This window comes from Lampetra planeri, chromosome 39, assembly GCF_965212315.1.
Source record: "Lampetra planeri chromosome 39, kcLamPlan1.2.h2, whole genome shotgun sequence".
NCBI lineage: Eukaryota > Metazoa > Chordata > Hyperoartia > Petromyzontiformes > Petromyzontidae > Lampetra > Lampetra planeri.
In genome coordinates this window covers 5,626,052-5,644,962 of record NC_136145.1, presented here as the reverse complement: position 1 = coordinate 5,644,962, position 18,911 = coordinate 5,626,052, and the positions used below count along the sequence as shown (strand labels likewise).

General features: G+C 47.5%; 1 protein-coding gene across 2 annotated transcripts in view; it reads left to right on the top strand.

The window, feature by feature from the left end:
• The window catches only part of LOC144731528 (NXPE family member 3-like), a 37,936-nt gene that overhangs the window by 15,559 nt on the left and 3,466 nt on the right, over positions 1-18,911 (top strand). For both annotated transcript variants that reach the window (XM_078612652.1, XM_078612653.1), the window contains exons 3-6: positions 3,821-4,542; positions 5,377-5,456; positions 10,687-10,896; positions 17,777-17,947. In XM_078612652.1, coding sequence (XP_078468778.1) covers positions 3,821-4,542; positions 5,377-5,456; positions 10,687-10,896; positions 17,777-17,947 — 1,183 coding nt within the window. The remainder of the gene's footprint in view (positions 1-3,820; positions 4,543-5,376; positions 5,457-10,686; positions 10,897-17,776; positions 17,948-18,911) is intronic.

The window sequence follows — 18,911 nt, the reverse complement described above, 5'->3', positions numbered from 1 at the left end:
CAACGATCCATCCTGTTTTTTTACCAGAACGATCGGTGCTCCCCACGGGCTGGTAGAGGGAGAAATGATATCGGCGGCTAACATGTCATCAACAGCCGATTTGACATGGTCCTTCTCGGCGGGACTCAGCCGGAAGGGATTTTGGCGTATGGGCGCGCTGTCACCAGTATCAATATGGTGACGCAGCAAATGGGTGCAGCCCAGATCGAATTTGTTTTGACTAAACACATCGGCGAATTCGCGCAATAGTGTCCTAAGTTTTTGACGCCCTACATCCGACAGGTCCGTCGATCCCGCTCAAAGCGCCTCAAGCCACCCTTCATCGGTGTCCGAATGTGGAGTCGGCAGAGTGGCAGTGTGCACGTGATTTGCGACAGACTCCTCACAGGGCACCGGCGTTGCGTGAGCAAGCACGGTCCCTTGGGGAATTACCACGGCCTGCGACCCCACATTGAGGACCGCGATGAAGGGGTCCCCGTCCCCCCTTACAATGGTCTGAGTGGGAATCAAATGCGGCCCGCTAACCCCAGCCCTAGATGGCCCGAGCAGGACACCCTGGTCTCCAACACCCTTAGCGAAGGGCCTACGAAGCTTTAGGGGCACCAACATTTGTGCCCCCGGCGGCACGCGAACCGTCTGAACTACAAATGCGGGTACCGTCGCGAACACCGAGCGATCCGTAGTAGGGGAAGGCAAAAACGCCATCCGCCGTCCCGACCGGAGTTCAATGCAACCCTGATTAATCATAATCCGAATCGGCATTTTGCCCAAGAAATCCGTCCCCAGCAGGCACGGAACCGCCAGCGAGGAGGACACAAAAATAGGGCCGGACAATTTAATATCACCGATCGAAATTTGCGCGCGAATCTGCCCCATGATACCCAGTGAGCCCCCGTTAGCAGCGTAGAATGGGACATTAACCGGTAGCAAGGGACGACTTTGGACAGGGAGAATGTTGTATATTAGTTCCGAAATGATGGTTGCCGACGCACCTGTATCGACGAGGATACGCACTTCGACCCCGTCAATATACCCTACTACGGCCGACGACCCCGACGGCGCAGCTAGAACGCGATGGGCCAACACGGACCACTGGGCGGGTTCGAATTCGGTCCCCATAGTGGTTCGTGTTGGCCCCACGGTGTGCAATGTTGGCCCCCCGTTCGTTGCGGTGTGTACATGTGTAACCGGTGTGTGCTTCGGCCAAACATGTGGGGTGCCGCGACTCGCCGGGTCATGTCGGTGGAGCTTGGGAGGAGGAGGAGGGCCGGCGTCCCGGCGAGGCGTCGTCCCCCGCTGTCGAGGGGAGCGGCACCCCGAGGCGACGTGGCCCCGGATGCCGCAGTTATAGCAGCGCGGGAGCGCAGGTGGTGAAGACGGGCGGTCGGAGCGGGCCGACCCATCCCGGTCCGCCCGTGCTCCCATCCGTTGCTGCTGTCGGAAGTCGGCGGCGTAGACCTCCTCCGTCGGTGAGGTGATGGCAGCCACCGTACGGCCGGCAGCTGCCCTGCTGGCCTTCCTTCGCTGCGACAGGAGGTTGGCGTGGAGGAGCCGCGCCGCTTGGAGGGAACCCATCTCCACGTCCTCCTGCGCGACGATAGCGACGTCCAGGTCGTCCGCCAGCAGAAGGATCTTCTCGGTGACCATGGCGTCGACGCCTTGGTCATCCATACGAGGGAAGGCCGTCTTTGCGAGCGCCAGAAGGCTCGTACGGTAGGCGAGGGGCAACTCCTTCGCACCCCGCTGGCGGTCGTAGAATCGCTGCCTACACTCCGCCGAGGGTCCGTAAACCCCAGCCAGCAATTGCAGCGCCATCTGAAGAGTAGAGCGCTTGTCCCTCGATGCGGACGTAAGAGCGGCGAGGGCGTCGCCGTCAAGGAGCGCCGGTAGTGCGCAGAGGGCTTCGTCGTCTGACCACCCCGCCATCTCTTGATGCGCGAGGAAGCGCCGCTGAAATCCCCCCCAGTCGCCCTCCTCAGCCACAAACTCCTTCAGCGGGGGCAGCCTTTGGTGTAGCGCAGCGACCGCCGTGGAGGCCCGCACTTTGATGTCCCCGCAACTCGGCCGAGCGTCAGCACGAACGGCAGCTGTAATCGCCTGTCGCGCAGATAGTGACGCTCCGTCCGAAGGCGGTGACGCGGTAGCCCCAGCGGAGCCGATGTCGGACCCCAAGTTGAGGTTGGCCACGCCCTCGGCAGCTGCTGTGGCGATGGCGGGACTTTCAAAAGTGCCGTCGGTAGAAATGGCGGGAAGGTGCAACGGCCGTCGGCCGTCCTCGCCCCGCGGTGGTCCAGCAGCCCCCAGCCGAGTGATGGTCTCGAGTGTGGCGGCAGCAGCGTATAGCAGCTCCGCCAACCTCGCGTGCGCCAGCCGAAGTCCGTCGGACAGCAACTCCCCTTCCTCCCGATGCCCCGGTAAGGATGCGTTCGGTCCCGGCTGCTCGTTGCCCCCATCAGCCGTCTCTGGTACCGCACTTCCCGCGGTGTCCTCCGCCTCCTGCACCCCGGCCCGAGCTGTTCGGCGCGTGTCCATGTTCGTTGTTGTTTACTTCTGACGCCAGATGTAGTACCGTCGAATACAGGTCGACACCCGGGGTTGAGGCACACTGAGGTTTATTACACCAAACGTTGTGACATACACACTTGAGGAGGTATTGGCCCCCTCACCCGTCTATCTGAGGACACACCTCCTAGCTAACCCTAGCCTGCCTCAGAGTCCTCCTCTCGTGGACTAGGGGAGGCTATCTTGGCCCGACACTGGTCAGTCGGGCCCGGTACTCAGAGTCCAGACCAGCACTGGCTCTGGCTCTGGCACCACGCCACTGGCTCGAGCCTGCGCGGTCCTGACAAGGACGGCGTACCAGGGGGAGACCAGGGCTCTATCTAGGACGTCTTCCGTCTTTTCTTCTTAGCTAACCCAACTCTCCCTAGCCCCCCGATACATTCCCCTTTTATACATCCCCCTCCCTGAGGGGTGGGGCCCCGGGGGATCGTAACGTCCGAAGCGCGGACGTCGTAGAGGGCACCTGCCCGTGCACTGACGTAGCCCCGCCCACTGTGCTAGTTTCCCGTAGGATCCCATACAAATCAGCTTTACACATATTTCCTCCGTAAGACCCCTACATATTGAACCCATGCTGCTGAAATGACGCACTCCGACAAATTACTATTTACCTTTCTCGTGTGGTTGACGAGTGCATGGGGTAACACTACTTTTTTTTTACATAACAGGAAACATATATGAAGGTGCTATATATTTGTCTAATTATTTATTGTGAAGCCTGTTTGCTAACTGCTACAGGTGGTTGGGCTGAATGTAGAACCGGGTGCCATCGGCGTAGAAGCAACGCGCTGACATTAAAACCTTGCGATGATTTTCAGCAGGGGGTCAACAGTGAAACGTTGTAGGAAAGTCAAAATTCCTTGAAGGTACCCACAATGCAGTTTCTTCAGGAATTGGTGGTTTTTGCAAAAATGCTTAAAGGCTGAGAGTTTTATTTTTGTGACAGTGGTGCGCGCTTTTTTGTGCGTATGGTTGAACATAACTTTTGTTTTCAACGCAATGTCGAATATCGATAAAACTTCAGAGAGTTCTGAGTCCGTGCCTGGGGATTTCTGTGTTTTTGTTTAATTTGGCTGAACTAAAAAGTTTCTGAAAAAGAAATGCGGCGAATTTATTCAACAAATACGTAATAGGCTGCATCCTATTACCTACTTCTCATTGGACATTCAGTGACTTTTGTCATTATGACCACACCTGTTTCAGAACATGTTTATTTTTTTTAAATCCATTAAACAATCTCTGTCGTTTGTCTTTGCAGTGGGAATATAGCCCCGTATTCCAGCAACCGCCGTACTTAAAATACATCGACGTGAAAAATTCGACGACGAGCATCCCAAGCACAGCCAATCCGATCGATACGGAAATTCAATCTCTCCAGGAGGTGCTAGCGTGGCCTTCGCCGCAGACGAATTACACCTTTGCCACGTCCACGAGTGCAAGGAACAGCTTCTTCGAGATCTTAAACAAGGGAGAGCTCCACGTGGGTGACACCCTCCGAATCGCCATCCACGCCATGAACCACAACAACGACAGCAAGACGTATGGCGGCGACTACTTTCGATTCAAAATCTACTCCAGCAAGCTGAAAGCGGGCGCCTTCGGCTCTGTCCGCGACCTCGAGAACGGGCAGTACGCGGGCAACGTCACCTTGTTCTGGGCCGGCGATGTCCAGATCGACGTCAAGCTCATCCACTCGAGCGAGACGGTGGAGCTGTTGAGGAGGCTACGCGACTCCGCGCCGGACAAGGTGTATTTCTACGGCTACTTCGAGCAGAGCGGAGCGGCGAGCGAGAGGACCGTGTGCAACATGTTCAAGCCGGTGGACGGCAACTCGAAGACCTGCGAGTATCCCGATCGGGCGACGGGGGAGGTGTGGTTCTGCGTGAAGCCCAAAATCCTGTCGTGCGAAAGCCTTCGCTATCACTCCATGGGAAGTCTCAAAACGGTGACGACAAAAAAAGACTCGCCCTTCCTCAGCGCGTAAGAGAATTGCACGAAATATTGTCGGTTTTTCGGATAAAGGGGGGTTTGCGCGTATTCAGTTGTTTGACATCGATGTCTCTTTTCCACTGCCTAGTCGACAAAACTGCCTGAACAGACTGTTGGGGCGAGTGCTGTTAGCGAGCACCTATGAAGGCCGGCACGGCATACGAGGGGGTGGGTGGCCAGCACCATGCCCAACCGCCTTTGTCTCTCTAGTGGCGATGTTTACATACCGCACAAAGTACTCTTTCGAGGCTGAGTCGACCTAAGGGAGGCACAGGACTTATTTTTAGATAATCGTCACCGGTGTTGGTGGCCATGAGTGGGAATCGAACTCGGGTCGCCGGGTTCAGAGAGCAGCACGTTAACCACTACACTACAGCTCGCCCAGCAGTCGCCAACACACTGCACACACAAAACAAAAACACAGATTTGGTGGTTTCGCTTAATTTGACAATATTTTGGTTCTGAGAATTTTTTTCTTTCAGTTTTGACTGCCACCACGTGTAAAAAAACCACACACACACACAACTTGCACACACTTTGCAAAGGCGTATAAGAGGCCCTATTTAAGAGGTTAAGACCAACCCCTCCATCGCTCTGGGGTGTTATCACCTGTTTTGGCACTGCTCGCTGGCACAAGAAGGAGCTGGGTTTGCCAGTGACTGAAAACACGAAAACACGCCTCGGACCTTGGTTGTATCTTTACCCTAGAAAGATGTTCATCGATAATGACAGGTCTTTACGATCGGAGGGTATAAAGTTTGCTGATTTTGCCTTTTCTATTGTGTTTTAAACTTTTTTTTTCTTCTTCCCATTCTGTACATCTAGAAAAGTTACCAACGTGAATATTAGGGGAATTCCAAGTAAAACCAATGTGCTTCCTTTGGTGAATTCAACATTCAGTCCAGGTAATGTTTGAAATGTTCTATATAATGTTTATACTTAATTCGTACAAATGCAATGCACACGCGCACATTATATATAAAAAAAAGCCCAAACTTCAAATCTGCAGTGTCTTTCCCCGGGTCAACAGCTATGAATGTAATTCTCAAACTTGCTACGTGCAAGGCATCAATACTGAATGTTGCTGCCCATACAACATATTATCTTCCGTACCTGGTATGGAGGAGTTTGTGGGTTCGTTCCCGACCCTAACGCCTGCGGTATATTTGGAGTTTGCGTGTCTCTCCCCACAGTCAAGTGGATTTTTCTCCGGGTCCTTCGGTTTTTCCCTCCACATTTGAAAATCAACGTGCGTTCAGAGTGTTCGGCTGCTATAAATTCCCACGTGACGATAAGCCACTTCGTTGAGTCATCTGTTGAGCTATCATCGTGGGTTTGATCCTGACTCTGACGTCTGTATATTTAGAGTTTGCATGTTCTCTCCTCCGGTGTTTTTCCCTCCGCATGTCGAAACGTGCGTTTGGAGTTTTTGCCTGCTATAAATTCCCACGTGACGATAAGCCACTTCGTCCGGGCTATCATTTGCGATAGCCGAGTCGCTTCTGAAAAAGAGCTACATAGCCTCAGTGGGCCATACTTGGTAAAATAAAAAAAAACGTCCACGATCGTTTCCATTATGCTCAGAATAACCAGACTCCACATCGTGTGTGCACTTCACACGCCCCCCCCCGCCACATGACCTCCAATTGCAAACTTTTAATTAAAATATATAAATTTAAGATGCAATATAATATTTAGAAAATATTATTGAGTCCATGTCCTGCGGCACGCGGTAAAGGTAAGTGTGTGGTTCTTTCAATGCCACAGTGCATCGTTGTCAATCTCAAGTTTCAGTTGTTGCTGAAAATGTTTCAACCTTTTAGTGTTGGCGTAACGGCTTTTCTTTAATGATCTGTCCTGCCAATCCTGTTCTCCACCTCGTCGAGGTGGAGAACAGGGGGGGTTACATTTGACAACGAGATTGCTATCTTGGACCGAGTAAAGAAATAAATGAATGTCAACAAAGACATATTACGTCAGGTTCCTTACTATCATTCACAGCCCCCAAGATTCATCTGCTTGGTTCTTTCGGTAAAGTCACGTAGAATGGAAATAATAAAATAATAAAAATAAAAAAATAAAAATAATTCTCACGACGTTTCGGCCACAACGCAAGCAGCCGTCCTCAGGTGAACAACAGGTCTTAGATGCTGCGACTCTAAGACCTGTTCTTCACCTGACGACGGCTGCTTGCGTTGTGGCCGAAACGTCGTGAGAATTTTTTTTTTATTATTTCCATTCTACGTGACTTTACCGAAAGAACCAAGAAGATGAATCCCTGCAGTCACGAAAGCTTTAAATCGAAAATCCCACAAGATGCCAACCGACATTGTGGAGAGGACCTTAATCCCTCAGAAGACACCACACCCCGTGTTGCTCTTCCCTCCCGCGAGGAACGCTCACGGAGTGCACGCACGCACGCGAGCACGTCGCTCACGCATTTCAAACGCAAATTGTACAACATATTCTTGGTTCTTTCGATAAAGTCACGTCGAAGGGAAGTAATAAAATAATAAAAATAAAACATAATAGAAAAATTCTAACGACGTTTCGGCCACAACGCAAGCAGCCGTCCTCAGGTGAAGAATGAAACACCATCAAGCTTGGAGCGTATATTTAAGCTGGGTTGGAGGGGGGAAGAAGAGCGCCTTGACAAAATAAATCTTCATATCAAGGCGCTCTTCTTCAATCCTCCAACCCAGCTTTAATATACGCTCCAAGTTTGGTGGTGTTTCATTCTTCACCTGAGGACGGCTGCTTGCGTTGTGGCCGAAACGTCGTGAGAATGATTTATTATGTTTTATTTTTATTATTTTATTATCTCCCTTCTACGTGACTTTACCGAAAGAACCAAGAAGATGAATCCCTGCAGTCACGAAATCTTTAAATCGAAATTGTACAACATCATTAAGAGCCATTGGTGATAGAACGATAGAACGGGATCGCTGGGATTTCACGCTGGGCCCTCGTGGCCCGCACCCCCCCCCCCCCAAATGATGAGGTGACGTTCGTGGAAATGTGTTGATGTAAAAGAGAGAAAAAACACAGACGCCGCTCACGATGGGCAGCAGCAGCAGTGCATCTGACGAGTGTGGCCTCATCGTTTCCACAATGCGCTCCACAACTTTCGGACGGTTTTTGTTTGAAGAAAGGGGCCCTCTTTGCAAGGTCATTTAACCCGAGTGAGACGCGACTCGGTCCTGTGATCGACGCATTCACGCTTTGACAGACGCACACCTGGACAGGCGTTCTTGAACACGGCAGAGCCGAGAACTGACTGCCTGCAGTGCTGTGCGACTTTAAAATTTAAGAGAGGGTTGTTTATCGCCACGGTAAATAGAAAAACAAAGCACGCACCAGCTAAGCAATGCGTGGTGTGTGAAGGCATGCAAATGTGAAGCGCTCGAGGCGTATCCCTCTGTTGCGCCTGAGCGGGAGAGAGGTTCAAGGTCCTGAGAAACATCCTCCTAAGGTTCAGCCTCCACTTCTCCCCGACGGTCCTCATCTTTGGATACCCAAAGGGCGACGGACCCCAACATCTTCAGGGGCTGGTCAACATCTTCAGGGGCGAGGAAGGTGGCCCTGGAGGGGAAACGTCCGGCCAGCAGCCTGGGAATCTTCCGCGCTCTGGTCGGAGCCAGGGTGTGTGGGCTGGAGTTCCGCCATGTGCGGCTGACCCACGCCGTGCCGGCCTTCAAGGAGCAGTGGGCGATGGAGGAGGCCGTGTGCTCGGTGGCAGATGACGGAGAGCTCTGCATGCAATTATGAGCTACCCGTCGGAGGCCGTCGGACTGCGAGAAGGGCTGCGTGCAGAACGAGAGAGAGCTGGAGAGAGTGAGCGAGCGAGAGCGAGAAGGGGGGGGGGGTTAAATAAGCAAAGTAAAAAAAATACGAAATGATGAACGAAGCAAAGTGCCGACTACACCGAGCATCTTCTTGTTTCCGACTGATCGTAAAAAAAAGAGAGAGATAGCGAGGCCACGGGGAATCTCAGCCATGCGGCTGCATGCGCAAACAACGGTGGGAATTGCAAAGCGAGAGAGAGATCGCGTCGCACTTCGTGAACATTCGTGGTCGGGGACGCTCCCACGCGTAGCATTCCCCATCTCTCTCGCCTGTCACCGCGCTGCTCCGCTCTCTGCTCTCTCCAGTATCGCTCATCCTCTTCTCACTTTGGCCACACTCTCCCCTACATCGAAAAGTCCATCTTCCTTGACGAAGCAGCGTCTTGGGAAACCTCGTCGCCACATTAACTCCCCTCTCCACCGCCCCCCCCACCCCTCCAGAACTCTTATGTTCTTGACAACGTCTGCTGTAGCACCTTTGCGACGTTTAAAACCATGGTCTAGTATATGTACTGTGCGTATGTTTCTTTGGTTCTTTCGGTTATGTCACGTCTAAAGATAAAATAATAAATTAAATAATAGCATATTACGACGTTTCGATTGCAACACAAGCAATCATCAGGCATAAAATAAATAGCAACAAAAATCTAACTAGAAAACTATAGACAGACATACAAGCAGACAGACATCACAAGGACACACAGAGAGAGAACACATATCGACACAAAGAGAGAGGTCGTTTCTGTGAGTTTTCGAGTTAGATTTTTGTTGCTATTTCTTTCTTTTATGCCTGATGATGATTGCTTGTGTTGCAATCAAAACGTCGTAATATGCTATTATTTAATTTATTATTTTATCTTTAGACGTGACTTAACCGAAAGAACCAAAGAATAATTCCTGCAGTCACGAAAGCTCCAAAATTAAGATTGTGCGTATGTTGTAATACTTTTGAACCGCAAGTAGTCAATCGTGCCAATCGGAGGTGCGGTCTTAACATCCTTTATCTGCCACTTACCTCCTACAACCTTGCATTCCTTACATTAATACCCACGTAACCGTCTATCGTTCACCTGAGACTCTTATCCTTTGCACCCGTAAATCAACCTCTAAAATACTAAAAAAAAACTGGCTGCGCAAGCGGCTGCCTGCAACCCAGCGCTGTGGAGGTAGTGGCAGCGAAGATTGGAGGATCACCGCGCAATTTTTGGGAAACTCCTTTCCCCATGGGCGTCGATGAGGTGCCATCATCGCCTATCTCACCGGATGCAACGTAGTAACACCGAAAAGTGGACTCGATGTATTTATATGTATGGAGCGCCTTTGCCCAAGGCGCTCAACGTAGTAAAAAAAAAACGCGACAGGAATATAAAATGACGACTTGCATGCTTCAGTTCCATTTATTTGGTATCGCCCTGTGAGCCATTCGGCTCTTGAATCGAGAGCAACCGCAACAAAAAAAAAACAAAAACATGAACAAGAAAACATCTTAAAGTGACTATGCGCAAACAGAAAAATCCAGGAAAAATCTGCAAAGTTTTCCAGAAAAAAAGCACCATGCACCAACGCTGTGAAAAAATCTTAGTGGGATGCAAGTCAAACAACAACAACCACAAGACAACTTATATTTAAGTCATCATTCTAACTCCGTACTACAACAAACAAACATGGCCAAACCAAAAAAGTTTTCGAAATCACCAGAATAAAGCCATAAGCAATGTAACAGTGATCATGGGAACTGTGATCGAAATTTCACAATGAACAACATAAACAACATGTACCCCCAAACCCTCTGTAGCCATAGTCAGCTATGGCGACAGAGTTTGGTGGCACATGTTGTTTATGTCGTTTATTGTGAAATATTATTGTGGCAAGAGGTGGTTGGCAGTTTGGGGTGGCTTTCACCCAACAGTGAATCGACAAAACGATTGTACGTTTATCGCGTAGGCTTTGGAGACAAATATCATCAATGATAGAGGTGTTTTATGAGTAAGGTCATGTAAATATGTCTCCACAATTCTGACTGTCGCCTGATGAAGCTTGCTGTAATTACTCGTGAAACGTCACGATTCTCGAATTGTAAATGTCGTGGGTTTGCCTCTCCAACACACTGGTGTGCTGAACTGGTAACTAATTGGCATGTTTTGTGTGACAAACCTTACTCATTGGCGTTGTCGGTCGGTGGCGGGTTTAAACGACACATTTATACCTACGCAATCAAATCCCAAAAACGCCTCTATTATGGCAAATTAGCCGTATGTTAACACGAATGTCTTTCATTGTTGACCGACAGGATCCGGATTGGGAATATGCAAACCGGGACATCCAGTTGCTACACCCAGTGGCTACTACATCAATGACAAGTGGGTCTCACTGGCCTGCAAAGCACGGGACTTTAGTTTGCCTGCAAACATGACCGAGTGCCTAAGGGGAAAGACCTTCTACATGTATGGCGATTCCACCATGAGGCAGTGGTGGGAATATTTCACCAGCGCAATTCCAGGTACGCAATTGTGTGAATGTATGTACCTTTCGCACCGTTCGTAGTCAACCGTGCGAATCGGAGGTGCTACTGGAGGGAAGAACAACTTTACTACACCATTGGAACCTCATTTGCCAGAAGAAAAAATATGATAATTGGTTTTTTACCCTTTTGTCTGGTAACAAAACTGACACCTTTTTTTTCACAAGGAGTCATGTTTGCATAGACCACAATACCTGCAGTCATAATGCAAACAAAAAACATAACTCTGATAATGTATTAACTGTCCTTGAAGTTGATTGGTCCACACCCGAGACAGCTTTCCTTAGAGCCTAGTCTCACATGGTGTTGGACCAGATGACGCCAAAAGGCGCACAACTCAAAGACAACGCACCATCAGAGTATGAGAGCTCTGGGTAAACATTTACACCATTGGAACGTCATTTGCCAGAAGAAAAAAAAACTTTACTACACTCAAAAAAATCAGTTCTAAAGAAATTAGTTTTCAATCAAGCTTTAAAAGCGCTCAGCTGGTCCACCAGGGTTTAGTTCCTCGACGAATCTTGTCTTGGTCACTGGTAGACCAGAGTCGCCGTGTTCCCGGTAGCCACAGCTCTTGCGAGAGGCACACTCGATGTTGACGACACGATGATCGTCGCGAGGAACACGACTGACGTCAGCAATGTTTGTGGTGGGTTTGTTCTCAACCAACTGTATTTGCTGAGCTACTGAAATATACACCGGGTTGACACGAACATTTATATGGAAAATTTAAACAAATATCCATTTAACTCCATTGTTATAAATGCTGTACATTTTTATTTTTTTCATCTTGCCAAATTTGTTTTTCTTATCAGTGAAGATCCTACGTTCGAGCCATGATAATTTTAGGACATAGCACATATTGATGATCATAGTTATATATATTTTATGCAGTGCGACACTACACACGGATGCTTGCTCTTGTCATTCAAAACGGTCACGATGTACACTTTGGAGCGTCCGGTTAATCGTTAGCTCATGTAATTATTGGGTGTAAAACTGGTTCACATGTCTAGTGACTATCTAAAGCCCCAAGGCCCTCTCTAACCTTTATATGGCAATAACGTTTATTATTTCCATTTAAGTCAAAGCAAAGAAGGGACTGGTGAATTTAGATGCTTGCAAAATGTTTTTTACTGAAGTTATTTGAAAGCATGTGTCGTGTTGAACACGGAGGCACACATTTTACTTTGAGGCAACACTTTATAAAAAAAGCCCCAACAGGGCTATTAAATAACGTACACTCACTACACTAGACCCCAACAGGGTTACTACAACACATTCCTGCGGAGGGAGCTGGTAGTAACGTTGAGTTGCTCGGTCAATGGCCAGGGTCAACGGCGGCGTGGTGTATTCCGCAAATATGCCCGACTGTGAGGGCAGGCACAAGCCGGCGTGAGTAGGTAACACGTTCCTTCGGAGTGGGCAGGTAGGAACTTGGTTGGACAGCGCGTGGTTCGGGGGGGGGGGCAGTTGGATGAGTGGGCATGTTGACCCTTCCCCCCCACCCTCCCCGACATCGTCAACCAATTGCGGCGTAGCTCGGTGTTCGGTGGGGAGGTGCATGGGTGGGCGGAATTCCGGATATGCACGACAGACAAATAATCCCTGGTGGGCAGTGTGGAACCTGTTGTTCCGACCTGTATAACACTCTAGGTAACTAAGACTCACACACACATACACTCACTCTCACACTCTCAGACTCACACACACTCACTATCACACTCTCAGACTCATACACACTCACTCTCAGACTCATACACACACACTCTCAAACTCACACACACACACTCAGTGCAGCGTTCGGGGGGGGGGGGCAGTTGGATGAGTGGGCATATTTACCCTTCCCCCCCACCCTCCCCGACATCGTCAACCAATCGCGGCGTTGCTCGGTATTCGGTGGGGAGGGGATTGCATGAGTGGGCGTGTTTACACCCCACCTCTACCAATGGCGGCCCCGCTCGGCGTTTGGGGGGGGAGTTGGATGATTGGGCGTGTTTACCTTCCCCCCACCCTCCCCGACATCCTCAACCAATCGTGGCCCTGCTCGGCGGTCGGTGGGGGGGGTGCATGGGTGGGCTGCATTCCGATGCACGACAGACAAATAATCCCTGGTGGGCAGTGTGGAACCTGTTGTTCCTACCTGTAAAACGTTGCGTTTTATAAGGGCACCACGGGGTGACCAGCCCCTCCTCACCCAGCCCCTCCCTCCCCACCTAGCCCCTCCCCACCCTCCCCACCCAGCCCCTCCCCACCCTCCCCTCCCCACGCAGCCCCACCCTCCCCACCACTGGCCCCTCCCTCCCCATCACTGGCCCCTCCCTCCCCACCCTCCCCTGTCCACCCAGCCCCACCCACCCCTCCCATATTTTGAATGCACGACGGACAGAATAATCCCCCGTGGGCTGGTGTAACCAGGAGGTTTCTACCAGTATAACCGGGTCAGTCAATAACATTCTCTGACTGACCCACGATGCCGAGCGAATATGTAATCGCTGCCACACTAATCACCAAATGGAAATGCTGCCCTTGTGCAGAACAATACAAAGGAGGACTTTGAATGCGATGAGCAGGAAAACAATTATGAATGAAGATTTGACAATTAAAACTAGGATAACGGATTATTGTTTTTGTTTATCCAGTGTTGTATAAATTGTGATGAATAAAATCATAAAATAAAATGATTAAAATAATGTGGAAATTATGTAAAATATGTAAAGAAATCGTAATTGTGTGATGTTAATATAATAACATGTTTTTAAGTCTAATGAAGAATGCGTGTGTCATTAAGTATTATGAATAATGATTGTGATACGAAAATATAAACTGATTAATATTAATGCGTATGTGATTAAGAAGTGATTATGTGTTAAGCTATCACAAGTAATTATCATTGGCTCGCTCGTTGTCTAGGAGTATGTATAATCAATCGTAATACTATCAATGATACAAATTGAACAATACTTAATACTGTCAATGATACAAATTGAACAATACTTAATACTGTCAATGATACAAATTGAACAATACTTAATACTGTCAATGATACAAGTTGAACAATACTTAATACTGTCAACGATACAAATTGAACAATACTTAATACTGTCAATGATACAAGTTGAACAATACTTAATACTGTCAATGATACAAATTGAACAATACTTAATACTGTCAATGATACAAGTTGAACAATACTTAATACTGTCAACGATACAAATTGAACAATACGTAATACTGTCAATGATACAAGTTGAACAATACGTAATACTGTCAATGATACAAGTTGAACAATACTTAATACTGTCAACGATACAAATTGAACAATACGTAATACTGTCAATGATACAAATTGAACAATACTTAATACTGTCAATGATACAAATTGAACAATACTTAATACTGTCAATTATACAAATTGAACAATACTTAATACTGTCAATGATACAAGTTGAACAATACGTAATACTGTCAATGATACAAATTGAACAATCATTGGAAGGATGTTATTAACCAGGTAATGCCTTAACTGGTTGTGGTTGTTTCCATCATACCTGTCGGCTTACTAGTACATTTTTATTTCCCCACCCCCCGTGTCCCACACTCAGCTTCCCGACGTCCCAACGTTTCGAGCGCCCGATGTTTCGAGCGCCCGAAACGTCGTGATTTATTTGATTTTATATTTACGTGACTTTACTGAAAGAACAAAAGAGTATCAACTGAGTGTCCTTGTTGGCACGCGGGTTCTTCCACTGCCGACAGTTGTATTTGGGAGTATTTAATATTCCTTTGGTGTTATTTTAGTCTCATGCTGATCATCCTGTCTGACCAACACATCATTTGCAACAGGAGCCATTAATCCGGTACACACCTTCTGTTGATATTATGGATAATATTAGTCACGAAAACCTAAGTGTTAAACACAACTTTTTCCAGCCTATAGCTTGGACAATATTTCATGCACGTTCGATATTTGTGTATGACTCATATCTCCACTTAACTTCTCACACATCTTAGCTTATCACAGTATTATTTGAAAATGCCTTCGCCCACAACACTAGCATGAGGAATGCTATATCAGGTCCATTGCCACCAGACACTCTTCATCAACAATTTTCCTCAACCACGTAACTTTTCACACCTCTTTGCTTAGTAAAGCACAACATCTCGAAGTCCGTGACTTGGCAAGCGGCTTCAAAATATAAAGAAAAACGTAAAAGAAAATTTTCAGCGATACTTCAAGACTTCCTCACCAAGAACTCCACTACTCAGACACTTTGCCTCTGCAAAGTTCACTCTTAGCCAAATTACGAGTGCTATCCCCGGAGTCTACCAATGCAGGACCGGATCGTGTGCTTTTGTGTGTTGTTACATAGGAATGTCTAGCTTTTTAAATTATTTGCCTAAGACACGTCAAAACGCCCAGATGCTCCTCCCACTTTTACATCCCTCTATTCATTCGGTCAGTCTTAGTTTACCTCTTGTTCTGGCTCCCTGAATACCCTGGCCCCAGGGGTTATCAGCTCGGCTTAACATCTTTTCTTGGAGTTCATCCCAAGATTATGAGAATCCCAATATATCTAGTTGCCCCTAGCGATGTCTTTTGACTCGTAGAAGCTGACCCTCCCTGCCCCCCAATGTGGCGTGTTTGTGTGTGGCCTCAAGGTGCACATGGCCTGGCACAAGCGTCATGGTGACGTCACCGCCACTTAGTGGCGAATGGCGGTTGTTGTTGTGTGTCTGTGGCACATTCTTTGGGATAAATCCGCCTGCCTCACTCTCTGGGTTTTATCTCTTTGTTTATCATCACTTTGTTTATCTGTTTGTGGTTGATCTCTTTGTTGTTTATCTCTTTGACCCCTCTCCTACTGAGTTTGGTTCGCCAAGTTCGATTCCCCCTCAATAAATACAGTGGCGGTTATCTGCTCTGATATAACACTATATAACACAATTTTTGTTCCTGGGTACTAAGTGTTATTTTTTAATTGCGTATGCCTAAAAAGTATAGAAAATGGCGATGATTCCCCACAAACTTTTGTGACCAGGACTTTATGTGAACGAAAGACACATGCACACGTTTTCTGATTGAAAATAGGTAAATTTTAAAATATCACTGTCCTGGTCACAAAGCAAAGTTTGTGGGGAATAATAGCCATTTTCTGTACTTTTGAGGCATAAGGAATTAGGAAATACCACTTACTACCCAGGAACAAAAAGAAAATGTTTGTTAGACAGTGTTATGATTCCCCCGTTAGGTCGACTCAGCCGTAATATGAATACCTGCTGCAGTATGCAATGATAGATAATGGGGAGACAAAGGCGTCTAGGCATGGCTTTGGTTATTTCCATTACATACATTATGTTGGTCGCATGGAATTGACAATTATAATACATATCTAAAAATACCTATTGTCCTGAATGATCCTTAGGTTCGAGCTTCAACCCGAGCTTCCATCATTTCATTATCATTTAAGTTCCACATGCTTAACCCAGACCTTATGGCAATTATCCATGGATAACAGTGATTGTTAATAAGAATATGCAAAATAGTCATATTGAAACCTTCCGGCCCGAGGTTGTATCATCTTGTAACAGTACGTCGTATCACCAAAGTTAACGTTAAATACCATGACGTTTAAAAATATTCATATGCGGTGGTTGTCATTTTAAACATTTCAACTTTCCAAATGCCAAGGCTTAGTACTAAGTTAACAGCTCTAATGCCGTGTTGTTTTTGCCATGGGCACAGTTAACACAGCAGAGGTGTTCCCTTTGGCCTCCCGAGGACCTTTGTTACCTCAGGGGTGGAGTGTCACAGGTGTGTGTGTGTCACTGGTTATATTTCTTATCAGCCTAAGCCACCAAGCATGTTGTTCAACTTCTCAGTGGAATTCGAATTAGTTTCGGCGTCTGTTTTTTTTTACGATCAGGGCACATTAAATCCACATACGTTAAAACCTTGGATTGCGAACATAATTTGTTCCGGAAACGTGTTTGTAATCCAAAGCACTCGTATATCAGTTGTGATCACGTGACGCTCGGCAGACAAAGCGTATACGTACTACTCGTATTGCAAGACCTCGCTCGTTTATCAAATTAATATTTATTGAAAACGTTTGCTCGTCTTGCAAAACCCTCGCAGACCAAGTTACTCGCAATCCAAGGTTTGATTATATATGTCTACGAGGAACCATTACATAAAACATAGGAAATATCACACTTAATATAATTTTTTGGGGAAAGGCATATATACACACACACAAAGCACAAGGTGAGAAATCAAGAGACCAGGGAAATCATTTACGAAGTGAAAAAACTGGCATGGAGCAGGGCACCGCGGTGGCGAGATGTTAACTACCTCGCTTGGTATACAGGAGGTCGTGGGTGCATTTTTTTCCGGGTCCTCTGGTTTTTCCCACTACATTTAGAAACATGCTTTTGAAGTATTTGGCTGCTAAACATTTCCACGTAAGCCACTTACTTCATTGGGCTATCACTTGTGACCAGATCCCTTCTGGAAAAGAGCTTCATAGCTCAGTGGGCCTTACCTGGTAAAATTCAAAAACAGGAAAATAATTGAGGACATCGGATGACAGATGGGCAAGATTACCAGTGGATTGCAGGCCGATAGGGGTCATGTGGCGGGATGACCGTGGAAGATTTGCAAGGAGCGTCCATATGCCTCTCCATGCTGCTCTCTCCACGTTTTCATTGTCAAAATCCCATGCGTGTGTATGATCCATACATCATAGCAGGTAATGCAGAGCGATTAAAAAACGTTCATATTTAAGTGCATCGCTACGTTGCCGTTCGTTTCCGAGCTGTCGTGCCATTTTTTTTCCCTCCCCTTGCCTTTGCGAAGGCATGCAGATCATCGACGTGCATTCGCCAAAACAAATGGGTCCTCTCCTTGCCACGGGGATGGGCGGCAAGACATTCCTGTCCTATCGCTGTCACGGCTTCCCGCTGCGGTCCCAGAAAGGATCCTTCGCCGCCATGCACTACATCGCCAACGAGCTCGATGGCATTCCTGGTGAGCGATTGGCACGTCGAAGCCGGAATGCCGCTGTAGTTATTTCAGGTTTCTCCAGGCCTGCTTAATTAAACCATGACAACTTAATTGTGGCGTGACCGCATGTGTGCCTTCATCAAGAAGCTGTTGCATAAGTCGCCACACCTACTCTCGGTCTCCATACCATTGAGTGGTGTTACACAATGGTATACATCACCTCCGATTAGCACGGTTGGCCATGTATGGTGCGAAATAAATGCAACATACGTACATACATACGTCACCAGTGATTAGAGTTGTAATGTTCACAGGTTGCAGTTCTGTACAAACGACTTGGTGTAGACTAGGTGTATAGTGTAGCAGCAACAACGAATATATAGCAGTGGCCCAAATGGCAGCATCGGCAGCAGGAGATTGCATGGCAGCAGCAGTCCAGCTCATGCAGACTTCACACCACCCTTTCCCATTCGGATGACGTGCATGTACATCATCAGTCTTGATAATTGATAATTGTTTTTTTACTCTTTTATCTGGCAACAAAACTGACACCTTTTTTTTTACAAGGAGTCATGTTTGAATAGACCACAATACCTGTAGTCGTAATGCAAAAAAAAACACAAATCTGATAATGTATGCACTGTCCTTGAAGTTGATTGGTCCACACCCGAGACAGCTTTCCTTAGAGCCTAGTCTCACATGGTGTTGGACCAGATGACGCCAAAAGGCGTCATCTGTACTCACCGCAGAGAGCTGTAGCGACACGACCGCACTCTACGATAGCTGCCTCGGTAAGGATGAAGTTACTTTAGTTTTTCTTTCGGTTCGAATCGAAAGAAAGACTCCTCATGCCTCACTCTGTCCACCCAGAATGAGTTCAATGTGAATAGGTACAGCGCAGTTAGTCAATCGGAACTCCCACCTCTTCCAATACGTCTGGCCGGCGTGGAAAGTAGGTCAAACATCCTCTTAACGGGTTCTCTCTTGA